The sequence below is a fragment of the Vicugna pacos genome, chromosome 24 (assembly GCF_048564905.1).
Source record: "Vicugna pacos chromosome 24, VicPac4, whole genome shotgun sequence".
Classification (NCBI taxonomy): domain Eukaryota; kingdom Metazoa; phylum Chordata; class Mammalia; order Artiodactyla; family Camelidae; genus Vicugna; species Vicugna pacos.
Genome location: NC_133010.1, coordinates 12855578 through 12882203, shown reverse-complemented (window position 1 = coordinate 12882203; position 26626 = coordinate 12855578). Strand labels below are relative to the sequence as shown.

Below are 26626 nucleotides of genomic sequence, written 5' to 3'. Positions count from 1 at the left end.
GTGCCATTTTACCTTTCATTTATATGAAGGTATATATGGGGGTTTTGGTAGAAATGTTTATAAATTACAAAAAAAAAACAAAATTAAAATAATCTGAATCCCCAACCCAGAGCTATACACTGTGACTTTTTGGTGAATTTCTTTTTAGGTCCAGGGATTAAAGTTATCTTTGGTAAAGTCAGTCTAGTAACATCTTTCCCAGCCACTAAAAAAATGGAAGTCCCATTACTTTTTCAGTTCAAAATTAAATGAATTTGTAGTTTATCCTTGCACTTATATACTTAACCGTCTCCTTAGTATGAACAACCAAGCAGCAAAGATCAATTTTGGCCACGACTTGTACCAACTTTTGTTAAAAGCCAAGGATGGAATAAAAACTTATAACTGAATATAGACTATTAGTAATATCCTCTAGATTTAACTTAGTAGGCATAGATCTTCAAGAATCAAAGAGAATAAGTTACTAGAACACCCCTTTTATAATCATTTTAAAAATACAATCAGTCTTACTTGGAATTGTGATAGAAGCTATACAGTGCCCAAATCAAATCTTGCCTTCTTGAAGCTGTTTTATTCTGTTAATTGAAACAGTCTTCCTCTAAGTAAGCCTGGAGTGGCAGAAACTGTGTCCTCCAAGAAAGCTTTTTAGAGGATTCTGAATTTTACTTTACTCAGATGAAAGACGTATGAACTTTGTCACAGAGATAAGCAAATAGTGGTTGAAGGGAGGGCCAAATTTTTTCTCCAAAATAGAGTTAGGGGTTGGTTAAACTATATGAAAAACAACTCAAGCAAAGTTACAAACTGTTAAACTGTAAAATTATAGACCATATTACTGTGGCCTACAACATTCTAAGGACATAAAACATTGCCTTTTTCTAGCATTAAAAATGACCCTTAAACACCAAGACAAATTAAAAAAAAAATCATAAAATGTCTGCAGTCAGACCACAATGGAATTAAACTAGAAATCAATAACAGAAATATAACTGGGAGATTCTACAATACGTAGAGACTAAGTGTATCTCAAAATAATACATGGTCAAGGAATAAATCTCAAGAGAAATTTAAAACGATTATGAACTAAATGAAAATGAAGACGTAAGGTGGGTGATTACCATGTGTCCATGTAGGTCCATCAGTTTTACCAAATGCACCACTCCGGTGGGGATGTTGGTAACGGGTAAGGCTATGCATGTGGGAAAGCAGGAAGATATGGGAAATCTCTGTCCATCCCCTCAATTTTCTGTTACCTTAACACTGCCCTAAAAAACAAAGTCTTAAAAATTATCCCTAATATGGTTATTTTGAATCTTTGAGTCTGACTGAATCTTTTGGTCAGAGTAAATGTGTAGTGAGTGTCTGACTGACTAGTTTATTCCAAGTCCAGAATCAGAATACCTTATCTCCAAAGCTACCTAAAAGCTATGCTACTTTGGGCAAACCACTTCACCCCAGAATGAGTGTATTAATGACAACCACACAGTATTACTAACGTATATAAGGGGTCCAGCGTATAACAGGCCTGCAGAAAACTCTGTCTTCCTTTCTACTACCTTGCTTCTTTTCTATTGTTTCCACTTATCTCTATACCATTATTTTAACCTAGAATCAGAGTGTCTTGGTATTTTAGTTTTCCACCGAAATTCCAATATATCCAAGCCAAAAAAAAATCCTGCAGCTTGTACAGAAGCCTTCTACTGAAGTGTTGGAAAATACTTAACATCTGATGAAAGCTTTCAGATTTTTTTGTTACAATATCACATTCTTCATACAACATTGGGTGGTTTCTGTTCACACCATAATTGAATACATACTACCCTTTTATTGATTTATCGCCCATCACTATTGGCTAATTTTATCCTGGGACTTGGCTAATCGTGTCTTTTCTGAATAGATCAGTATTTGAGACTGAACGTATGGAAAAATTGGGATAAATCATCTGTAATAGCTACAAAATTCCAGAAACTGCTAGATATCTTGATTGTTCAGGACTGCTTCTAGTTTAAGACTGCCTGTAACTTACTGGGCATTTTACAGATGGATTGGGAAAAAAACATAACTCAGAAATTCTAAGTCCATAAAAGATCATTTTTCAGATCTAGCTCAGAGGTGGTATTGCTGTAATTAATTTCTGGAAGACACACGTTAAGCACTAATTTCGGGCCAGGATCAACAAACACACAAAATTTTCTTCAAGAAGAACATGATGCCCTTGACTCAGAAAATTATATAAATTTTCATTAGTCAATGAAAGCCAGTAGGGTCATTACAAAAGCAGAAACTACAAATATGAATTACTACAAACCTGAATTATCTAAGGATCATGTAGAAATCAATTTTTAATTCATTGCCACTCTACATCATAGAAATTTAATGCTCTAAATGTTCAGCTCAAAGATTAACAAACATGTTTAGCAATGGGGAGTATTTCCTAAATGAAGTAATTTCTTTCTGTTGCTTCCTTCTAGTTATCTCTCAGCTACCACAGAGAAGGTAAAGGACGAAACGAACAATTTCTTCATTTCTGCTTGATATAGTCAGGGGGACACTTCACTTTGAGCTGGCAAAGCAAATACAGTGGGGTCACATCAAATCTGCACTTCACCTACAAACTGCACGTTATGGTACCAGGAAAATTTTGAAAAAAAATATTCAGTGCAACATCCTTCCTAATAAGTGAGTGCCTCGGATTAGTGAAGCAGTATGTCTGAAAATTAAAGCAGGTTGTTACAGCTTATGGGGAAAATCATATGAATGATACCAAGGGTTTCCTGTCCACTGAAAAAAATTAAAACATTGTAAGCAGCCAAATCAGTGGATGATGTATTCATTGTTATCTCAATGAAAAAAACAAAATGATGGCCACAGAGAAACACAAGTAAATGAAAAATTAAATAAAATTTTAACTATAGTATTATTATATATGCTAAACCATATATATAATCACATGCCTTATATCTCTAAAACAATTTAGAGGTTAATTTTTACTACACATAATTTTTATCATACAAATTTCGGCACATGTAAGACATGAAAATCCCATTGAACAACCCATGGGAGGGGACACCCGCATAATACACCAAATCGACTGGACAGCTGGGCTGCCTCAGTACACAAACATTTACTGGCATACAATCCACAAGTCCTAAATTTAAACAGCACAAGAGAAAATCTTTACTGAAGATAGTACTATTACAGGGCTTGAACACAGAACATAGATTCTATATTTTACAGATACTTATATGATCATAAGTCTTTGATTAAAAAAATAGATAAACAAGATCGTACTGTGTAGCACAGGGAAATATATACAGGATCTTGTGGTGGCTCACAGTGAAAGAGAATGTGACAATGAATGTGTGTATGTTCATGCATAACTGAAAAATTGTGCTCTACACTGGAATTTGACACATTGTAAAATGACTATAACTCAATAAAAAAAATGCTTAAAAAAATGCCAGTGATGGACGAAATGTGTATGTGATGTGTGCTAGAGAGAGGTAGCCTGTTAAAGTGGCCCCCCAAGTGCAATAAAATGAATTTGATTTTGCTGGTCTCTGTGCCAAATGGGTGGCTGTTCATTGTATCTCTCACTTAGTAATGGATTTGAGGCCTATGAGGAGCTGATTCTGCAGCACTGTGGTCTATTAATTGTCTGGTGCCCTGGAATCTAATAACCTGCACGTCTAATGTAGATATTCCTTTATCTTATATTGGTAAGGGTGCAAGCGCACTTCCCAGCATCCCTTCTTCCTATCAGAGACAGGAACTATCCTACGTTAGACATGTGGGATGAGACTGAACCAACTATCACACTTCCGGTGATCCAGGTAGTTTAAGGCTAGTGATGGCAAGAAGTAGACACAAGTGTTGATTAGCTACACTGAGCCTGATTTCTCTTCTGTTCAGGGTGGACCTCTGAAGAAAAGTGACTTTCCTATGATTTATCAGAAAGAATAATTTTTTTGAAAAGACTAATATGGCTTAAATTAAAATCTATCAATATTAAATCAATAAAATTCAGGTTCATTACTGTTTTTCATATCTAAGAAGAACACAAACCTTGAATTTTCTTCTCACTTCTGTTATTTTCTGTTCTACTTCTTCTGTTTTAAATCTAGTTAGGTGGAAAATAGAACCAATGTTATAAGCGTCCTTGTATAGTTGTTTAAGAAAATCTTCATTTTTTGACCTCATTTTCAACAAAGATTGGATTTCAGTCTCAAATTCTGATTTTTTCCTTATACTGTAAAAAATAAAGCAAAAGGATTGACATGATTATTCTAAAAGAGAATATATTTAGGCAAATATATTTAATAACAGTAAAAAGGAACAAGGTCATAGTTTAAGTTAACAAAAATACAAAATTACCAGAAACTTAATCAAAACTTAAACAGAGAAAATATGTCCCCAAAGATTATTTATATTTCTGCTTCTCCTGATGGCCACCTCTAATTGTCAGGCTGTGCTCAATCTCAAGAGAATAAGCATATTAATAAGAAAGGCCTGGGGGGCACAAACGCTCAGATTTCAGACCATTCATTTCCTTCTGTATCAACCCATCCTTTCTAATCCTATATAAAATTACTACTAAGAATAATCAAATACAAGAAAAATTTAGTCCATAAAGAGAGACAAAACTCAACAAAAGAAAACTAATATCCTAAATAAAACTTTCAGAGGGGAGTGTATAGCTCACTGGTAGAGAGCATGCCTAGTATGCATGAGATCCTGGGTTCAATCCCCAATGCCTCCATTAAAAAAATAAATCAATAAATCTAAATACCTCCCTGCTAACACAACTTTTTAAAATAACAAATAAATAATTAAAATAATTTTTAAAAATAAATAAAACAAAACTTTCAAAAAGAAAACCAATAGCTAAGGGGAAAGAGTTAATAGAGGAGAAAAGTGAGACATTAATATCACTGTAAGATTCTCAAGAGAAATAACTAGGCTCCATGGCAAATCATTCATTTCCTGGACAGACTAGGTACCACCTTTGTTCCAAGTACGTATCATTGACACATACAATCTAAAAAGAAAATACAGAAAAGATACAACTACACTCACAAATGATGTAATCATATCTGTAGAATAGAAACGGAATTGGGAAGCAAAGCAGGAGTTCATAAGAAGCAAGAAGTTGGATTCAGGTATTCCACCAGATAGGTTACGAGGGCAAGGTTCAATGCATGATAGCAGGGGTTTGTGTGAGCTGTACTTGTTGGTGGAAGAGCAAACTCACTGACGGGGCTTATAAGTTTATGGAAAGTTAGGGCACTGGGAAGAAAAGACCCAAGACCAAGAACTCAACCAATGGATAAAGAAGAAATCAGAAGGAAAATCAAAAAATACTTTGAAACAAATGAAAATGAAAACAAAACGTACCAACATTTATGGGATATAGGAAAAACAGCTTTAAGAGGGAAGTTTATACTGATAAATTCCTACATTAATAGAAAAGAGAGATCTCAAATAAGCCACCTAACTTTAAACCTCAAGAGCTAGAAAAGTAAGAACAAACTAGGCCCGAAGTTAGGAGAAGGAAAGAAATAACATTAATCAGAGCAGAACCAAGTGAAATAAACCAAAAACAACAAAAAAGATCACCGAAAGAAAGAGGTGTTTTTCTTTAAAATATATAAACTTGATAAACCTTTAGCTACACTAGCTAAGAAAAAAAGAATGAAGTCTCAAATAAATAAAATCAGAAATGAAAGGGATCATATTGCAACTGATACCACAGAGACAGGATCAAAAAGATTATGAAAAATTATATGCCAAAAATTGGGTAACCTAAGAATGAATACATTCCTAGACACACATAATCTACTGAATCATGAAGAAACAGAAAATCTGAACAGAACAATAATAAGAAAATTGTATCTGTAATCAAAAACTCCCAGTGAAAAAAAGCTCGTGACCTGATGGTTTTACTAGCGAATTCTACCAAACATTTAAAGAATTAACACCAATCTTTCTCAAACTCATCCAAAAAATTGAAGAGGAGGGAACGTTTCCAAACTCATTTTATGAGGACAGCATTACCTTGACCCTGAATCCAAAGACATCACAAGAAAATTATAGGCCAGTATCTCTGATGAATATAGATGCAAAAATCTTCAAAAAAAAAATCCTAGCAATCAGAATTCAATAGCACATTAAAAGAATCATACACCATGATCAAGTGGGATTTACCCCTAAGATGTTATGATGGTTCAAATATGTAAATCAATAAATGTAATATTTTAATAGAATTAAGGATAAAAATCATATGATCATCTCAACAGATGGAGAAAAAGCATTTTCAAAATTCCACATCCGTTTATGATAAAAACTCTCCATGAGGTGGGTATAGATGGAATGTACCTCAACATAATAAGGGCCATATATGATGATCCCACAGCTAACATCATACTCAATGGTGAGAAGCTGCAGGCTTTTTCTTCTAAGATCAGCAAGAAGACAAGAGTGCCCATTCTTACCACTTTTATTCAACATAGTACTGGAAACTTTAGCCAGAACAATTAGAGAAGAAAAAGAAGTGAAGAGCATGCAATTCAAAAAGGAATAATTAAAATTTTCTGTTGGCAGATGACATGGTCTTATACAGAAAATCTTAAAAAAACTCCACCAAAACCTTATAATTAAATGAAATCAGTAAACTTTCAGGGTACAAAATCAATATATAAAAATCTGTTGCATGTCTATAAACTAACAATGAACTACCTGAAAAAAGAAATAAAGAAGACAATCTAATTTACAACAGCAACAAAAATACTAAAGTACTCGGGAATAAATTTAACCAAGGAGGTGAAAATTCTGTATATACAGAATATACACTGATGAAAGAAATTAGGGAGACAAATAAATGTAAAGATATCCTGTGTTCACAGATTAGAATAATTAATAAGGTTAAAATGTCCATACTACACAAAGTAATTGAGAGACTTAATGCAGTCTCTGTCAAAATTCCAATCACATTTTTCACAAGTATAGGAAGAAATATCCTAATTGGTATGGAACCACAAAAGGTCTCATATAGCCAAAGTAATATTGACAAATAAGGATACAATTCGAGGTATAATATTTCATATTTCAAACTATATTACAAAGATTAGTAATCAAAACAGTATGGTACTGGAATAAAAACAGAAACACAGCTCAATGGTACAGAATCTAGAACCCAGAAGTACATCTAAGTATTATATGGTCAATTAATCTTTGACAAGGATGCCAACAATACACAATGGCAAAAGGATCATCTCTTCAATAAATGCATATCCAGAGAAAACTGAAGAGTTACATGCAAAAGAATAAAACTGTATTTATATTTTGCACCACTCACAAAAATTACCTTGAAATGGATTGAATATTTAAATGAAAAACTGAAGTTGCGTAACTCCTAGAAGCAAACGTAGAGGAAAATCTCCTCAACACTGGTGTTGGCTATTATTTTTTTCATATGACACTAACAGCACAGGAAACAAATGCAAAAATCAACAAGCAGAGCTATATCAAAATAACAAGTTTCTGCATAGCAAAAGAATTAATTAACAAATTGAAAAGGCAACCTACAGGATGGAAAAAAAATATCGGCAAACCATTTATGTGATAAGGGGTTAAAATCCAACATGTGTAACTCAATAGGTAAAGACAAATAACCCAATTAAAAATGGGGAAAGGGCCTGAATAGACTTTTTTTTTTCCAAAAAAAGACATTAAAATGGTTAACAAGTACACGAAAAGGTGTTCAACGTTAGTAATCACCAAGGAAATGCACATCAAAAATACAATGAGGTATCACTTCTCATCAGTGAGGATGGCTTTTATCAAGAAGAGATAGCAAATGCTCACAGGATGTGGAGAAAAGGGAACACTTGTATATTGTTCGTGGGAATGTAAACTGGTACAGCCATTATGAAACACAGCTTAGAAGTTCCTCAAAAAAACAGAACTACCATATAAATCAGCAATCCCACTTCTGGGTATATATCTGAAAAAAAAATTAGTTTCTTGAAAAGATGTCTGCGCTCCCATGTGCACTGCAGCATTATTCACAATAGCAAATTACAGAAACCACTTAAGTGTCTGGTCAATGGATGAACAGATAAACAAGTTGTGAGAGATATATATGTATCTACATATATAGATATATATAGTGAAATATTCAAGCATGAGAAAGAAGGAAATACTGCTATTTGCAACAAGATGGATGAATCTAGAGGGCATTGTGCCAAGTGAAATAAGCCAGACAAAGAAAGACAAATGCTGCATGATTTCTAAAAAAAAAAGAAAGAAAGAATTTATAGAAACAGAATGGTGTAGAGTAGAATGGTGCTTACCAAGGGCTGAGACGTGGTGGAAATGGGGGAGACAGTGGTCAAAGGTACAATCCTTGAGTTATAAGAAGAATAAGCTCTGAGGATCTAATGTACAGCATGATGATTATAGTTAGTCATACTGTTTTGCTTAGTTGAAATGTGCCAAGAGTGTAGACCTTAAGCACAGTCACCACAAAAGAAAAAAAAAGTAACTATGTGAGGTTACTGACGTGTGGTAATTATTTCACAAACTATACATATGTCAAATCATCATATTTCACACTTTTAATATATTACAATTTTGTCAATCATAACTCAGTAAAGCTGAAATTATTTTAAATAGTAGATAAGAGGTATATAACAAAATTATACCTGAAAAATTTCCAGTACTGAAAACCAACATGGGTCATTAAATTGAGAAGTCTCACTTAGTGTTAAACTAGATTTATTACATACACAGAAACACACACACACCCTTAGATATGGAAATGTGAAATTTCAGAACTCTGAAATAGGAAGAGAGAATTCTAAGATTCCCAGGGAGAAAAAACAGATTACCTACAAAGACGTCTTATCAAGCAAAACTAAACGAAAGTTGAGTAAGTTTAGAGATCAAATGTACAACACAACTACTGTAATTTATAATAAATAATATTGTATTAAATACTAGAAATTTGTTAAGACAGTTTATTTCAGGTGGTCTCATCACACTTAAAAGGTAACTGTGTGAATGATGTTAATTAGCCTGATTGAGGAAATCATTTCACTATGTATATCAAGTCATCATGGTGTACACCTTAAGTATGCATAATATTTTAAAAACTAAATGAAAGAAACCAATAAATTGATGACAAAAAATGACTTTGGACCTAGAATATGATACTTTGAGAAAATCCTACTTGACTAGGTTGAATAGAAAATGAAGGAAGAGTCCATGCAAACAGGAGTGTTTATTTGAATAGGATTTGCTATAAAAAACAGAAGGGCAGAGCTGGGATGCAGGGCTCTGTTTTATCTTGTGTTTGCTTCTTTTCCAAGATGAGCAATATTATGCAATGTCATATGTTATTAAAATAGAGATAAATAGCAATGATTCACGGGAAAGAGGAGATCACTGTAGGTGCAAAGCCCCTGGGTGTATAAGAGAACAACATCTACTTGGCAAGTGCGTGGGTACTGAGAACTCCTACACAGAAGTACCTGTCACTATTATACAGCAACACAAAGAAGACAACACGTGAAGACAGCTGCAAACCGGCTGGTGAGAGAAAGACGTCATTCTCATTTGATTGCATCTGTGTTCTCTATGAATTATATGAGAATATTAACTTAAAACGAGGATATGTGGGCATTAGGATTGAAGAGAGTGAGAAGCTATGAAACAATGGTCAGAAAACTGAATTGTCTAGAAATTTCTTGGCAGTGCTGAATGTCACCTGAGACATACAGCCACAGAATTTAGGTTCTATTCAGCAGCAAATGTATTCCAATGCTAGTGAGGCTTAAATATGAGGGCTTCTAACTGACTTCCAAGCCCTTATAAGGTCCTTTGAATGTCCATGACAGTGTTTTCACATGGTCATCTGTTTTTATAAAGGTTACAAAAATGAGATATTTTAACCACAATTTATTAAGACTATTTTCTTTTTCTAATGTAATGTGTCTTCTGCCAAGTGACATTAGAATGGCTATGGGAATTCTGTATGCGTAATCTTACGTTCTTTTTTTCATAGAAACCTCACATCCGGTAACCCATAGGGCCCATCAAACCAAGATCCACCCGCGATGAGATTAACCAGCACACTGTGTTGTACTTAAGCCACAATCAGTTGTTTGGATCCTGGTTTAGTTCAATGACAGAGTTTTTCAAGTCATAAAACAAGGTTTTGAAAGTTATTTAAATGAATACTTATTTTGATCAAATATAAGTAGATTCAGTAAGAAAGGAAAGAAGGACAAGAAGGTGGGATACACAAATGCAGTTAGGAAGACAGACAGGTCATCTTAAAGGGTCAAATAATTGTTGGAGTGACAGTCCTAGGAGAGTAAATAAGCTGGAAACAGAGGTGCTAGTTGTCAGGGAGTGGATTCTTAAATCTGAGATCAGCAGATGACTCTGTTATTGGAAATGACAAGCTGTAAGATAAAACTCTAAGAGAGGGTGGTTGGTGTGAGGTGGAAGACAAGATTGTCAGGAACGCGGAGGTCTAAGAACTAAGAATACAAATTCTTGCATGTATTGAATACAGAACAAATTTAGGTTTTGGTCTCTTCTGAACAGGGAGAGAACAGAAACAGGAAGGGTGATTTATTTGTAGTATTTTAATTCTTTTAAAAAAATCTAAAGTAGGCTGACACATTGCTAAGAAGTTAATTTTGAATGGTGCATATTCCATTTTCTCTTTGAATATCTGAAAAATTTTAAAAATAAAGTAAAAGCAAAATAGTTTAAGAAATTTTCCATTCAAAAGTCTGCTGTTAAATGCTGAAAAAAACATATTCTATATCTATATTCCTGTGAAGTAACTCAAATTAATAGGCTGGTAAGATATAGTTAAATGAGTATGAAAAACACAGTACCCTGTGGATTCATTCTAAGTATTCTAAGCTATTTAACAACTTCAATAATATTCTAATTGCTATCTCTACAAATAAATCACCATCCTGTTAACTCTTGATAAACACATTTCATAGAATATACCACTGTCTTTATGGTATTCAATAGCTTTTTTGCTCATTTCCCTTGATTACCAACCCCATATCTTTGGATCACTGCAGTTACAATGGCATTGTCTTGCTTGAGGTACAGTAGAGCATTAGAAGTAGGTATTCAGAATATTTTACAGAGCTTGAATGTAAGAAAATGGCTATATAGAAATTCATACCACACAGTTAACTTCAGCAAACTAAATCCAAATTAATCAACTTCAAATCATCTTAAGCAAGTTCATTTTCCTTGACTTAGATTGCTGAAGCCTGCCTATCATGTGAATAAGCAATCGAGTGAAATTATTTGCTCAAGTCAAATGTCCCAAATGTATGTAAAGGGTCCATTGCAAATGAATACTGGCTTATTTGAAATTACTAAATTATACACTGCTACTACAAGGTAAGCAATCATATATCATTATCATCACCAAAAGGTCTTGCAAATATTTGTATGCACAGAGTACTGAACAAAGTCTACTAAATACGGCATCTAATGTTTAATCTAACGTTGCCATTTAAAAAATAAACTATATATGCACAATAGATCATATACTGAATTAACTATGTAATTTATTCAAATAGTATAACATTTGGGAATGGCATCAGATGGTGAGATGGTATTCCAGTGGATATAACAGTCCAAACTGGGGGAAATTTCATACAGGTATTCACTAGATATTATCAGTGTCAGTGATTTAAGAATTATTTTACTATTATTTTTGGACTTAAGGAAATAAAAAGAAGCTGGGACTAAAGGGAAGGTGATTCCGGTAAATGGTCAAATAAAAAAGAAAAAAATAAAGGAGACTCTAAGAATAACAGAGCTCTTTTGAGAAAAGCAATGGCTACAGCTAAGTACAGAGATGGAGAATTGAATAACGCAGTGAGTTTTTGACAGTTTTTGAAGTAGTTAGTAAGTGTGTCCACAGTCCACTGTAACATGTCAGAAATAGGAAGCAAGACTTGCCTGTGGAGGAGGGAAGGCAATGTTATGAAGCAGAACATAAAGTTTGGAGTCAGACAGACTTACACTCAAATCCTGATTACTCCTATGTAATTGGAGGTTTGGTTTCACACACAATTTCCTCATCTAAAATTTGCTTACTAATACCTACCATCAAGGTGTTATAAAGATTAAATTTAAATAAATTGAGAATAATACATACACTTTACTTGCACACATTAAATAGCTCATACAAATGATGTAACAGTTTTTTTAAAAAGTATATAACAGCATGGAACTTCTTAACAGTGCTAGGTGATTTAATGAGATGAAAGACAATGAGAGAAAAAAATATAAATATAAAAAGATAAATAACCATTAATATAGCTTTGGAGCAGAAAGACATACCAAAGAGAGATGTGATACCAGAACATACGGCAGAGAGAATAGGAGCACAAAGACACTGAAGCAAAAAAAAAAAGGACAACAAATGTTTACATTCAGTTCTCATTTGCTCATTATGATACTTACTTAGCATCTATTGGAAAAAACACAAGACACACAACAGACAGGCAAATATAATGCCTGCAAGTAAGGAGATAAGCTGAGAGGAAGGCGGTGAGAAGGAATAAATTGGGAGTTCGAGATTTGCAGATACTAACTACTATATATAAAATAGATAGACCACGTTTATACTGTAGAGCACAGGGAACTATATTCAGAATCTTGTAGTAACACATAATGAAAAAGAATATGAAAAGGAATATATATGTATCTGTATGACTGAAACTTTATGCTGTATACCAGAAATCGACACAACACTGTAAATTGTCTATACTTTTTTAATTTAAAAAGTGGAAAAAAAGGAGAGACAATTGGGAACTGGTTCATTTCACCGAAAACTGAAACAGACAGAAAGAAAAGCACCTATTAGAGAAACATCTAAAAGATTTAATAGAAGTTGGTAAGATGTTGGCTGTAAGAGGGTAGAGAGGAATATAGGATAACGCCTGAAACAGGCTACTTGATGGATAATAGCGTCAAGATGTGATGCTGGGGGAGAGGGCACATATTCAAAATGATACTATCAGGAGAAATAAAGGATGCGGCTAGAGATCAAAAAGTAAAAATATGATACATGTTCAAATAATGAGAGTAGGTAAAATTCCTGGGTTAGGGAGTAGATCAAGGATGCAAGACAGAGATAAATGAGCCACTCTAGGATTCAAGAATAGCTTCAGAAAGTTAAAGGAAGAACCAAGAGACTGGAATTTTGAACCTCAATAAGAAATAGCATCAGAGAACGCACAGACACAAAGGCTTGGGTCACATAAAGAAAAAAAAGTCATGTGATAGACTAAAACTTATTCAGTGGATTTAGGAAGGGAGGTTCTTTTTTTAAACTTCAGTAAGATAAATTTTGGTAGCATGGGAGTTTCTGAAGTCACATGGCTGTGTGCCAAAACATGACTAATAGTCAAGCAAATATTGCCAATAATCTAGCAAACATTGCTAAGTACATGAAAATCTTAATGAAAAATGGAAGGGAAATACTGTGTGATAGACAGAGATACAAACAGAGTAAAGGCAACACTTTCATTTTAGGCTTGAAAGATGGTTAATGATGGATGCTGGCTGCAGGAAAAAAAGCAATGAATGAAAATGTCAAAAGTAGAAGTGGTAAGAATAAAACTATGTCCTGAACATGGCAACAGGGGTTAAAACCAAGGGCACAAACAGAGGCGTTGGCATTGAACAGGAAGAATCATTTACCCCTTGAATTTGAAGAGCCAGGAAAGCTGTTTGCAGATACTGTCACTGTAGAATATGTTTGTTTGACAAAAACATGTCATGTTTTCAATTTTTCCTTCCAATAAGACTAAGTTTTGGTATAAGTAAAATTAAAGTTTTCTTTCTGAATTTATTTTGTTTGAGATTTACTGTGATGACTGAATCTAAAGATTCATATTTTGAAGAATTTTGGAGTGTTAGCTGCCATTATCTTTCTGAATATTGCTTTCCCAATGCCCTCCTTTATTTCTCAATCTACTCTCCATAATTTTTAATATTGATTGAATATTTTAATCTTTATCTCTGTGCTGCATTTTGGTTCCTTGCTATGTCTTTAAATGCACTGACTTTTTTCCAGATGTATTTTCTATTAAATTAATAAAATCTTTAATCAGAATGAACTCAGTTTTGACAAGCGTTGGGCAGTTCTTTTTCCAACCTGTCTGAACTGTTTTGAGTGTTCTATTAGTTTTTTTGTCCCCTTTAGCCATTTTAAACTTACTTAGGTAGATTTATTCTAATAATTCTATTATTTGAAATTAGTGGGGTTTTAAATATACTACTGGTTATTTCTGGTAACTCTCATTTATGTTGGATTTTTTTCCCTATTGTTTTATAATTTTGTGAGCTCCTTTTTAAAAGCCTGACTTTGAGAGTATCTCGTATGTCCTCAGTTTATTTATTATTTTTTAAGACCAATTTTTTAGAGCAATTTCAGGTTTACAGCAGAATGGAGCACAAAATTCAGAGAGTTTGCACATAGCCCTCCCCACCCACACATATATACTCCACTACCCTCAACATCCCTCATCAATGTGGCATATGTGGTACAATCGATGAACCAACACGGACACAATATTATCAACCAAATTCCATAGTTTACATTGGGGTTCACTCTTGATGTTGTACATTCTATGGGCTTTAACAAATGTATCATGACATGTAGCCACCACTATACTAGTCTATTTATTCTTCTAGAGAATATTTATCAAAGTAGGACCACTTTTTTAAAAATGATAGTTCTTGGCGAAGATCTTCAGAGACAACACAGACAGTGTAAATGAAAATACCAAACCAGCGTGAAAAGGATACAGACTGGGCATGTTCTCACGTGTTGTTCCTTTACCCAGGTTCCAGGCTTAAACAAACAAGTTTTCTGTCTCTGCCTTTACCTGTAGGTACATTTTTTTCTGCTCATCCATTTAAATTCCTTTACTTTATCCAGCTCCCTCACTTGCAAACATCCATAGCCCCTTTCCACGTTTGGAAAGACTAAAACCTAATTTCCCTGTTTACCGAGTTCAGCAGGCCACTCCTCCATCCAGCTTTTCAGAGCTAGAGATTTAGCTTGCAGTTGAGTTGTTCACTTACTTTCTTTGCATTGGCCCCTGGAGACTTCCTTTTCTTTCCCATGAGAATAACACAGCATTTAAAGGATGTATGTCCTATTTCTGTTCCATTTATATGTGTTCTGTAGCAAAAGACCTTTCATTTTCTCTATTATCAACATTGCAGGAAATGTAAGTTCTCTAATATTACTTTTCTGTCTACATTCTCTCTTTAGACATCTCACCCTGACCCATTGTTATTGAATTTTATGACTCAAAATGTGTGTCCAGCATCCGCCTCGCCTCCGTGCTGCAGACATATGTATCTAATTTCCACTTCTCATTTCTATTTGAAGAGCTAACATGAATCTGAAATTTACTATGGCCCAAAGACACATACTTATATTTTCTGCAAAATCTCTCATACCTTCTAGCCCTTGTTATCTCAGCAAGCAGCGTGATCATTTTTCTTTTCCTCACATCTTATATACCACCTATCAAAAGATCCTGCTGGCAATCCTTTCAAAATATATCTGAAAATCAGCTATTTATTACCATCTGTACTGCAAAAACCCTTTATTTATGTCAATATAATTATAAGTTTTCTAAATCACCAGAAAAGCTTTCCTTATATACACCAAGGTCTATCCTTCACTAAGCTACCCAACAAATCTTTCTACAACATCAGGTGCTTTAAACGGTTTAAATGTTTTAATCCACATGCCTTTATCACAGCCCACCTAATGGGCTTGCAGTCTCTTGAGCCCTGACTGCCTTGCCCACGTTTGTCTCCCTGAATTATCCTACTCACACACGACTTTTCAGAAACACAGGTCCCTATTCTGTTTCCAGAACACACAGACGTTTTATCCATCACAGGGCTCGGGCACGTTCTTCCCCAGACTAGCTCAAGGCTGACATGTCTTCATTCAGGTCTTGACTCAAATAAATGCTACCTTCTTAGGCAGAGGAGTACTCAGTACTACAAGTTTAATAATTATATTATTTTTCATATTTAAATATACCATGGAGCTGTTTAGCACCATGAATCATCATCTTAAAATTATTTTGGTGAGTTTCAAGTGATAATCATTTTATTAAATTATAAAATAATAGTACATTAGGAGTCCAGTTAAAATCACAATAAAAATTTATTTGGTTAGAATTTGACTTTTTCTCATTATTGGGTCATATTCAAAACTTTGATACATCTATCTACTAATTTAAAAAATATATTTGTTCAAGACTTACTATAAAGCTACAGTAGTCAAGATAGTGGGGTATCAGCAAAAGAACAAACAGATCACTGCAACAGAATAGAGTGCCCAGAAATAGACCTACAGAAATACAATCAACTGATAGATGACAGAGGCAAAGACAATGCAGTGGAGCAAAGATCATCTTTTCAACAAATGGTGCTAGAACAATTGGACATCTACAAGCAAAACAAACAAACAAAAAAAACGAAGCTAGACACAGGCCTTACAACTTTCACAAAAATTAACTCAAAATGAACAGACCTACATGTAACACACAAAGCTACAAAACTCCAGAAAATAACCTAGGAAAAAACCTAGAAAACCTAGATGGCAATGACTTTATAGATACAATATCATAGGCAGAAATAATTGATAAGTTGGACTTCTTTAAAATTAAAACCTTCTGCTCTGTAAAGACAATGACGAGAGAGTAAGGAGATAAGCCACAGCCTGGGAAAAGAGGTGTGTCATTTGGAAAAGACACACCTGACAAAGGGCTATAATCTAAAACATGCAAAGAAATCTGAAAACTAAACAGTAAGAGAACAAACAACCCGATTTAAAAAATGGATCAAAGACCTTAACAGACACCTCATCAAAGAAGATATACAATGAAAAGTAAGCATATGACAAGATGTTCCACATCACATGTCATCAGCGGAATACAAATTTAAAACAATGAGATACCACTATACATAGGAAAGAATGGCCAAAATCCTGAACACTGACACATCAAATACTGGCAACAAGTGGGTTAACAGGAATTTTCATACAATGCTGGTGGGAATGCAAATGGTACAGACACTCTGGAAACATTCTGGCAGTTTCTTATGAAACTAAATATATTCTTATTATAAGATCCAGCAATCGCATGCATTCTTTGGTATTAACTTTTTTCACACAAAAATCTGCACATGGATGTTTACAGCAGCTTTTATTTACAACTGCCAAAACTTGGAAGTAACCAAGATGCTCTTCAATAAACGAGTGAATAAATAAACTATAGTACAACCAGATATGGAATATTATTCAGTGCTAAAAAGAAATGAGCTATCAAGCCATTAAGACACATGGAGCAACCTTACATGCATATCAGTGAGTGAAAGAGGCCAATCTGAAATGGCTACATACTGTATGATTCCAACTATATGATATTCTGGAAAAGGCAAAAGTATGGAGATAGTAAAAAGATCAGTGGTTGCCAGAATCTGGGCAAGGGGATACAGGAATGAATGAAAAAAAGGCACAAAGGATTTTAAGGCAGTGAAAACACTGTGTAGCATACCATTATGGTGGGTGCATGTCATTATACATTTGTCCAAATCCACAGACTGTGCAACACCAAGAGTGAGCCCTAATGTATACCACGGATTTGGGAGACTATGATGCCTCAATGTAGGTTCATAAACTGTACCAAATGTACCTCTCTGGTGAGAGATGTTGATAATGGGAGATTCTATGCATGTGTGGGGGTAAGGGATGTACGGGAAACCTAAGTATCTCTCCCTTAAATTTGCCATGAACCTAACTGGTCGTCAAAAATAAAGTCTTAATAAAAACTCATCATTTTTTATACCTTAAATACATACAATTTTAATTTGTTAATTATACTTTAATAAAGCTGGAAAAATATTTTTAAAATAAATAATTAAAAAATTTTAATCATATTTGGTGTTTTCTTTACAGAAGTTTCTGGTTTTGTGTTTATATCATTTTAGCTGAATTTAGATTTCCTTCTCTAGTGAATAATATTTTTATCCTTATATTTGTAGTTTTCATAATGAATGAAGTTTTTTTTGTTAGTGGATAGCGTCTATAAAGGACATAACTATATTTCTTGATTTTGTACTATCAGATATTGTGGTAGATCTAACTCCTGCCTGCATATCTCTTATTTTTTCTTTTGTTTTACAAATATTTCACTAATTCTCTGTTCAGCATTGTGTAATCTGCTGTTAATTTTCAGCTTCAAGTACAAATCCAAGGGAAAAATTAAATAAGTGACATCTTAAGGTGTTATCTGAACACGCACAATGCATACCATGGAAATCCTTCTCTATCCAGGGCTACATTCCCACTGCATGGGATAGATTCCCAATTGTTCATTATCTCTCTTTTTAAAAGGATTAGACTTCCCACCCTGTTGACATCGGGCTTGGCCATATCACCTGCTTTGTTCAGTGGAGCTTGAGCAGAAGTAACATTTCCCATCGTCCTGGGAAAGCTGCAAGAACCACTGAGTGATCTCACTAATGGACATGTGCTACCAGAGCAACATGTCCTAGAAGGATGCAATCCTTCACCTTGGGTCTGAGAAGTAGAAATAACATGAAGCTCACACACAGCAGACACAGCTAAGCCGCAGTGCAAGTGAGAAACCAACCTTCATACCTGTTTACCACTAAAACTTGGTAGTTGCTCATTACCGCAGGATAACCTAATGCTAACTCTCACACTCTCTTCCTTTCCTCCAGAGCAGTCTCCTCATTAGCTTACCCACTCTTCAGAATTTTTTTCTCCTCCGGTGCTCTTTCTTAATAAAATAAAATGTAGTAATACTAGCAACTAGAATTCTAGATTATCCTTTAGAAAACAATGTTCGTTTTGTTTTCTTTAAAAAAGTATATTTAACATACAGATAAATTTTACAAATAGTTTCATTCTGTCATCCAAAGATAAAATAAAGCACAAAGAAATTTTATCAAACTTCCTATACAATTTGTTCAGCAGCATCATTACCTCTCTCCATTCTTTCCTCCTTCCCTCCTTTCAGTAATTAATTATGGACAGCATAGTATGTGTCAGGAACTACACTTGATGAGGATTCAATAGTGAAGAAAACAAGAGTCAGTCATGGCTTATGTCTGCCCTTGTGGATCTTTCCCTTTGTTGAGGAAGAGGCACAGCAGTCAAATACTCACACACACTAAACTGCAAATATGACAAGTGATATGAAGAAGAGTATGTGTTGTACCTTTTACACACAGAGGAATTGGATTTAACTGGGCTGTCAATGAAAGCTTCCCAGAATTGACTCCTAAGCTGTAATCTTAAAGATACGTGGTAATTAATGAGGCAGAAGTTAGAGGGAAAACATCTATAGAAAAGGAATTAGCATAAGAACACCATAAGGGCTAGGGAAAAAAGTGACAAGTAGTAGAAACTGAAGTAAGGACACTGTATTTAAACCAAATAATCAGGGTAAACCAGGTGATAGGAAACTGCAGAGGCGGGTATACCTGACTATTCGGGGACCTTGTGGGATATGTTAAGGAGGGGTTTCGTCCCTTCACCCTGATAAAGTTAATGCAAGTCTGGAGCAAAACTGATCATACTATATTAAAAAATTAAAAGAGAAAAGAACACACCTACCACAATGTGTGAAAGAGGCCAATCTGAAATGGCTACATACTGTATGATTCCAACTATATGATATTCTGGAAAAGGTCTGGACAATGGATGAGAAAAGGATCACGGTTATTGCAGGTAAGCCAGCTCTGGAAATCACCATAAGTTCATGAAAGACATGGTAGCTTGTACCAGGATGCTAGTGCAACAGTGAAGCAGATAGATTAAAAAGATATATGGACCATTTCTTGTTAATATGTTGAATATGAGAGTTGAAACAGAAAGAAAAATCAAGAAAACTCACAGGTTTCCAAGCGAAGAAATTTCGTTTAGTAGTTTCAGGGAAGAATTGAGGATGGACCAAAGGAGATCATGAGCTTGACTAGACATATTTTAATTTTAAAGTATCTTTGCATATAAGAGGATATGTTAAAAAGAAATGACATAAATGAGTATAAAATTTTTTTTCTTAATGGAGGTTGGGGATTGAACCCAGGACCTCATGCATGCTAAACATGCACTCCACCATTGAGCTATTTTTCTCCTCCTCGAAACTTCATGTAAGATGATTTTTCCAGTATTTTGATTTTTCTAAAGGGATTTAGAGTGATTAAAGAGCAACATTTGATACAGAAATAAAATTTAAGCTAATGATAAACACAAACACAACCATACCATCCCAGGGACATAAAATGAATTGACTGACTGTATTTAACATATTAGATATGTTCTATAAGAATAAAAATAATATTTGCACTATTACCTGTCATTGACATAACCTACTATAGTTTCAATATCCATCCCAATTCTTCTATTTTCTTCCATCAATTGAGAATATGCTATTGAAACATCTGAAAAATCTTTTGCGATATTAGAAAGCTCCACATCCCACGTTCTTTTCTTTAAAAAAAAATACAAGAATCATTTATATATGTTTATGTAACTCAAAAAGAAAAAAAATGTATAACAATGAAGTTACTTTTAGTTGTATGAGTTAATATTTGGGAATAGAGAATGGAGCTCTGTGGGAAGTAGGGAAAGGTCAACTTACTGTGGAATAAAAATTATTAAGTGCATCCGTATATTCAATTTCATAAATTTTTTTCTTCCAGAATAGTTGATCAAAAGTTTTTTTAAAATCATCTAGCTAAAAAAAAACACATGCAAATAAATTGTGGGGAATTCCATTTTTTGTAAAGTAAGAAAGATTATCTTTCAAATTATGCAACTATCATAACTTAATAAATATTGATTAAAATATTATAATACCATAGGCTGTTTTCAGTGATGAAAACTGATGCACGATTCTGAATGAAATATAGCAAATCAAGTCTAACAATATTCAAATAAATAATTAATCATTGTAAAAGAGAATATATTTTAGTTATAGTGTAAAAATTCATATGAATTAGAAAAATTAAATCATAATTGCTCTCATCAACAAATTAAAGAAGGAAATAACATGAATATAGCCAACACTACACAAAATAGCCATTTGATAAATTCACTATCTAGTTCCCAACATTTTTAGCTAGAACAAGGAAAATATTCCCAAATATAATATAAAGAACCAACAGAAAATATCAAAGTAAGTCATAAAACACAGAATTCATGCCCACTAAAGTCAAGAATGAGATCAGATTATCTTTCATCACCACTGTTATTAACCATGTTTTATAAAATTTTGGTAAATGCAATGTGCATAACGAAACCAAATGTTACTAGTAAAATACTGAATATAAATAGATAATGTATCTTCAATTTTAGATGTTATGATTGAATATCTAGGGAAACAGAAGATTCTATTTAAAACTACAATAAATGATTTTCGGCAAAATGGCATAAGGAAATAGTTTTTATCTATGAGTAATAATCTGTTAAATATGTTTTGACAAAATTGAAAAACGTTTGTCAAAAACATAATATATTTGGGAATAGATTTAACACAAAAGGGAGAATCTTTAATACAGCAAACACAAATTCTTATTTAAAAGCTTAAATCAAGAAAAACTAATATTTCATGCAAAGGTTTAACAGAAGATACTGTCAGTTACCCCCATATTAACATAAGATATAATAAAAAGGAGTATTTTCTTTGAAACTGCATGAAATGAAATTCATATGGAAGAAAAAGTGTGAAACTAGCCAAGAAGTAGATAAAAATAATAATATTGGAAACTTGCTACCAAATATTAAAATATCTTACAACACCACTATTTTAAAGGAGTATTTTCAGCATTGCAATAAAGAACAGAAGGTAAAACTAGAGCCCAGAAATATTTGAGCTCAATGAGAGAGAGAGATCATTTACTTTAATTAACAGAGTAATCAATATGAACTTATTTGTATGATCTTGGGCTAAAGAAGAATGTCACATTGCCAAGAAAACCAAGAGTATTTGTTGACGTGTTTGATGGCATATTTCACAAAAGATGGCAAAGGACACCATAAACAAAATTGAAGGAAAAGGCAAGAAAAATGTGAAATACAAGCCCAACATTCTGAAATATAGTCTTCTTGAAGGGCATCAGTGAATAAGGTGGATTAAGAACATCTGAAAACTCTCCTCCATAAAGGTAATGAGAAAACTGGTCAACAAAACAAAAGTCAAAATTCACTTTCTCAGAACTCTGGAAATTAAGGGAAGGCTTGCAGCAAGTGGGGAGCACCTATTCAAGAAAACCAGTCTACTCTGAGTACGAGGTATGAGCTTTGTGGTGTTCTAACTTGTCCTAGTCCTCCCTTCCAGGTCCATGATAGCCCTGAACATCAAAACAGAAGTTATCTAAATCCATATTAATTCTCCAGGTAATAAAGAAATGAAGAAAAGCTTCAAAATTCATTTTATAAAGCCAGCATAATCCTGATAATAAAATCTATCAAATATAGCACAAATTAAGAACACTGAAATACAGACTAACTTACGAATTGGATGCAAAATCTTAAATAAAATTATTGCAAATCAAACTCAGAGGTAAAGTAAGAGAACAATAAACCATAACCACACACAGTTCACTTCAAGAATATTAAAATGGTTTCATTTTAATATAACATTTCAATAGGTCAAATGAGAAACCATTTAAAATCATCTTCACAGATACTTACAAAGTATTTTGCATAAGTCATCATCTATACCAGAGTTTCTGAGTATATTTTTAAAATCTTTAAAATAATAATGAGCATATATTCGAAATCAACATTTAGATAACATTCGTCCCTTGTTTCAAATAAAAACTGAAATAAAGCAATTTCCTAGATGGTATTTATGCCACACAATAAAATATACACCTAATAAGAAATTAAAAGCTTATGATGAAAAAAATTAGCAATGTGTACATTTATGCATGTTACCACATTTTATCCATATAACACATAAATATTGTGTAACAAAAGAATAACAAAAAATTGCATTGTAGTTTGGCTCTAACAGTTAATAAGTTTATGTTTATGAGAAAAATCACTCAGCCTCTTTAGACTGGTTTCCTATTTGGTGATTTAACAGTATTAGTGACATAATTGGCTTATTTATTTTTAGTAAATAAATTGCTTAATTTGAAAGATTCTGAGATAAAAATATGAACCAAGAGGTATGGCTTAACGGGTGTTTTGTGGTATTTGGATCTATAGTTATAGTACACAGATCCATAAGTTAGAAATAAATATTAAATTTCTACTAACAAAGACAACATCCAGAAATATGAAAATATCACATATATACAAAAGGAATTTGCTTATTTACAACATTTATCTGTAAACTAAATTATAAAAAAGTTGTATGCTTGCCATTGTTCAATAAAATATGAAAATCACAAAGGATTTCTACAAGTTTAAGTCATTTTTGTATTATTTTCATAAATGACTAGATAAAATGAAATGGACATGGCTGTTTTTTTAAATATCACAAGAAACAAAGAGCTGCAGATAATGAAATTGTATTCTAAAAAAAAATTCCTGAAGTATAAGAGAAGTAGACTTCAAAGAAAACATGGGAAAATAAATTATAGAAAAGCTTTACTTTTACATTTAAAAAGAATCTGAGCTTAACAATATTTTTAAGGTAGTTAACCAATTTCAAGATGTTTTCTAGTTTACAAAAGCCATTGTTTGCAGAAATTAGAAGGGGAAAATGTGTTTTCATAGATGACAACACAAATTAGAGAAAAGTTTACATTAATGAGGTAAAGATTCTGAACTAAAAGCACTATTTGCCTTGAAATTTTAAAAGATAGTTAGGTTGTATGTGCAATTAGGCAACACAAACCTTTTTATATTTCTCCTGAACTAGAAATTTCAACTGCATACCAAAAAATAATGCAAGGAAATGATGTACACCATTGCTTTTAATTCAGTGCTTAACATGCCAACTTAGAAAATCTAGTTTAAAGGTTTTTATAATGAGCAAAATACAGAAAAAAAAATCTGAACTTCAACATGTTCTCATCTTCCCTAGAACGTATGATAGCCCACAAATGATTTCTAAAATTGAAAAATGTTACTAACCTTATAAATACATTCACAATATCCCATCAAAAATAACATTTTTTATGGAGGGCCAGACTTGGCATTTTAGAAATGATCAAAGAAATAAAAAAGTGACATTAGGTTCAGTGAATGCATTTTCCCTCTTTGAAAATATTAACAGTGATATTGTTATAAATGATAAATTTCAGCATAATTAGAAAATTGAGGTCATAATTATTTGACAGTACTATACAACATTTTAAGAGTTTTTATTGGTTGTGCTATACTTCCCTGATGCTTCTAATAGCCCCTGGAAGAAATTATATATAGGCAAGCTACATGCATTCTAAATCATCAAGGAATATTTCAGAGTCTACACTCTACAATCCCACCTCATCAAGTGCCCTCTGGGCTCTTAAGATGAAGTTATTTTCCCCTATTTTCCCTCCCTTCGTTCCTTCCTCCCTTCCTTTCTTTCTTCCTTCCTTCCTCCCTTCTTCCCTTCCTTCCTATTTTCTTTCCTTTATTCATTGGTTAACTTGCTCATTCGGCAAGCCTAATACGGCTTTTTCTGAATGCCTAAAATGACATTTTATTGAGTACCTACTATGGGACAGGCACTATGCAAGTTATGCAGAGAAAACAAAAATCACAATTCCTTTCCTGTCCTTAAAGGCCTTAAAAGCCCTTAAAAATCAGAAGGAACAGTATTTATGAAAAGTTGGAAGAAAGTAAGCCATGGAACATTCTGGCATCTTGAAGTTTGTCCAAGTAGCTAGAGAATAAAGTTAGAGGGAAAGGAGTAGCAAGGGAGAAGTTTGAGAGAGAAATAAGGGTGGACTGCAGAGAGATTTGCATTATTACCATCTATTTAAGGTCAGTTTCTTCCAACTGACTGATTGTATCTCATTCCCTCTGGCATTTCAGCTCCATGTGCTTTAGTTTAGTGTTTACTGCCTTGCTTATTTCTAGATTTTCCTACATCACCTGTGCAGTGATGTAAGTCACTCTCACATTAATTTAGGTGCATATTCCCTACACTGCATAAATATGAACAAAATACAAACATTTTCAGGGAAAGAAAATTTTGAGAATCCCAAATCTAGCTCACTAAAGAAGCTTGTAAAGGATATACTTTGGTAACAAGAAACAAAATAACACCAATGAGAAATCTGATGAACAGAAAAATTTGTGTGCAAAATGTTTAACCAGGAATAAATATAATCAAATATTTACTGTGTAAATTGATATGAAATCATCTTAATACAAGGATTATTAAATAAGATAGGCATAACATGATGGAAAATAGAACATAAGTCAGGAAAAGATCATATGGTCCCTAAAGTGTTCAGGAACAAGCTAATAATGTTGATTATCTTCACATCCAGTAAATAAAATATGCATTCCAAAAATTCTAATAATTTATAGCTCAAAAACATATAAATAAAATATATCATAAGAAAAAATTCAATTCTAAATTTAGTTTAGAACTTAGTTTCATCTAAAAATATGGTTTCAAATTACATAATGCAAAAATATGGATAAAAAATGAAGAGATAATAAAAAAGTTCACTATCATACTGAGATATTTTAATACAGCTTTCATAGTAATTGATACCTTAGTCAAAATAAATCAGAAATAGAAGATATTTAGGTAACACCATGAGCACAGTTCACAAAATGAACCTATTTAGAACAACCCACTATCAGAGAAAACATTTTTCTAAAATAAAATATTTATGCAAATTACCTATATGGTAGGAAACAAATTAAGCCTTAACAAAATTTTAAAAATATCCATCATATATGCTACCTTTATGAACAAATCAGAATGATATTAAAAATCAATTTAAAATAAATAACTTTAAAATTTAGTGGAGATAGAAGGGTTAGTTGTCTAAGACTGACCACAGGCTGTCTTTGCAGAGAGAGTATGCCTTCGATAAAGTTTCCAGAAATTAGTTAAGGTCCAATTTAGAAAAACTACCTAAATAAATGGAGAGATGGATCATGTCTGTGTTTAAGGATCCTCTCATAAAGATTTCATTTCTCTATCATATAATCCATAAATGAATATGATTCCAATGATAATTCCAATAAAATGTCTGAAGGAAATGAACAAGACAATACTGAAATTTATATGGAAGGACAAAGGTCAAGAATAGCCTAAAACTCTTAAGACTGGGAATTTACCATAATAAATAATCAAAACTCACTATGTAAGTTTAGTAATGCAGACATGAAGTATCGAGATAAAAATGTTAAGTAGACCAAACAAATTAAAAAGAGAATAGAAAGAGATCCAGACAAAACAAATATGGAAGCCTCATATGTGACAGAGATGGCTCTAAATATTAATAGATAAATATAATAAATTATAATCCTTTCTTTTCAACATAAGAAAAAATGTAATTGGAGCCTCACTTCACATAATACTTATATATGAATTTCAAACTG

The 26626-nt window shown here is 33.1% G+C and overlaps 1 protein-coding gene across 1 annotated transcript in view; it reads right to left on the bottom strand.

The window, feature by feature from the left end:
- Positions 1-26626, bottom strand: part of CCDC178 (coiled-coil domain containing 178) — a 285980-nt gene that overhangs the window by 190828 nt on the left and 68526 nt on the right. Inside the window, exons 14-16 of the mRNA XM_072949050.1 lie at positions 20760-20855; positions 20472-20608; positions 4066-4249 (exon numbers count right to left, since the gene is read on the bottom strand). Of these exons, the coding sequence (XP_072805151.1) occupies positions 4066-4249; positions 20472-20608; positions 20760-20855 (417 nt within the window). The remainder of the gene's footprint in view (positions 1-4065; positions 4250-20471; positions 20609-20759; positions 20856-26626) is intronic.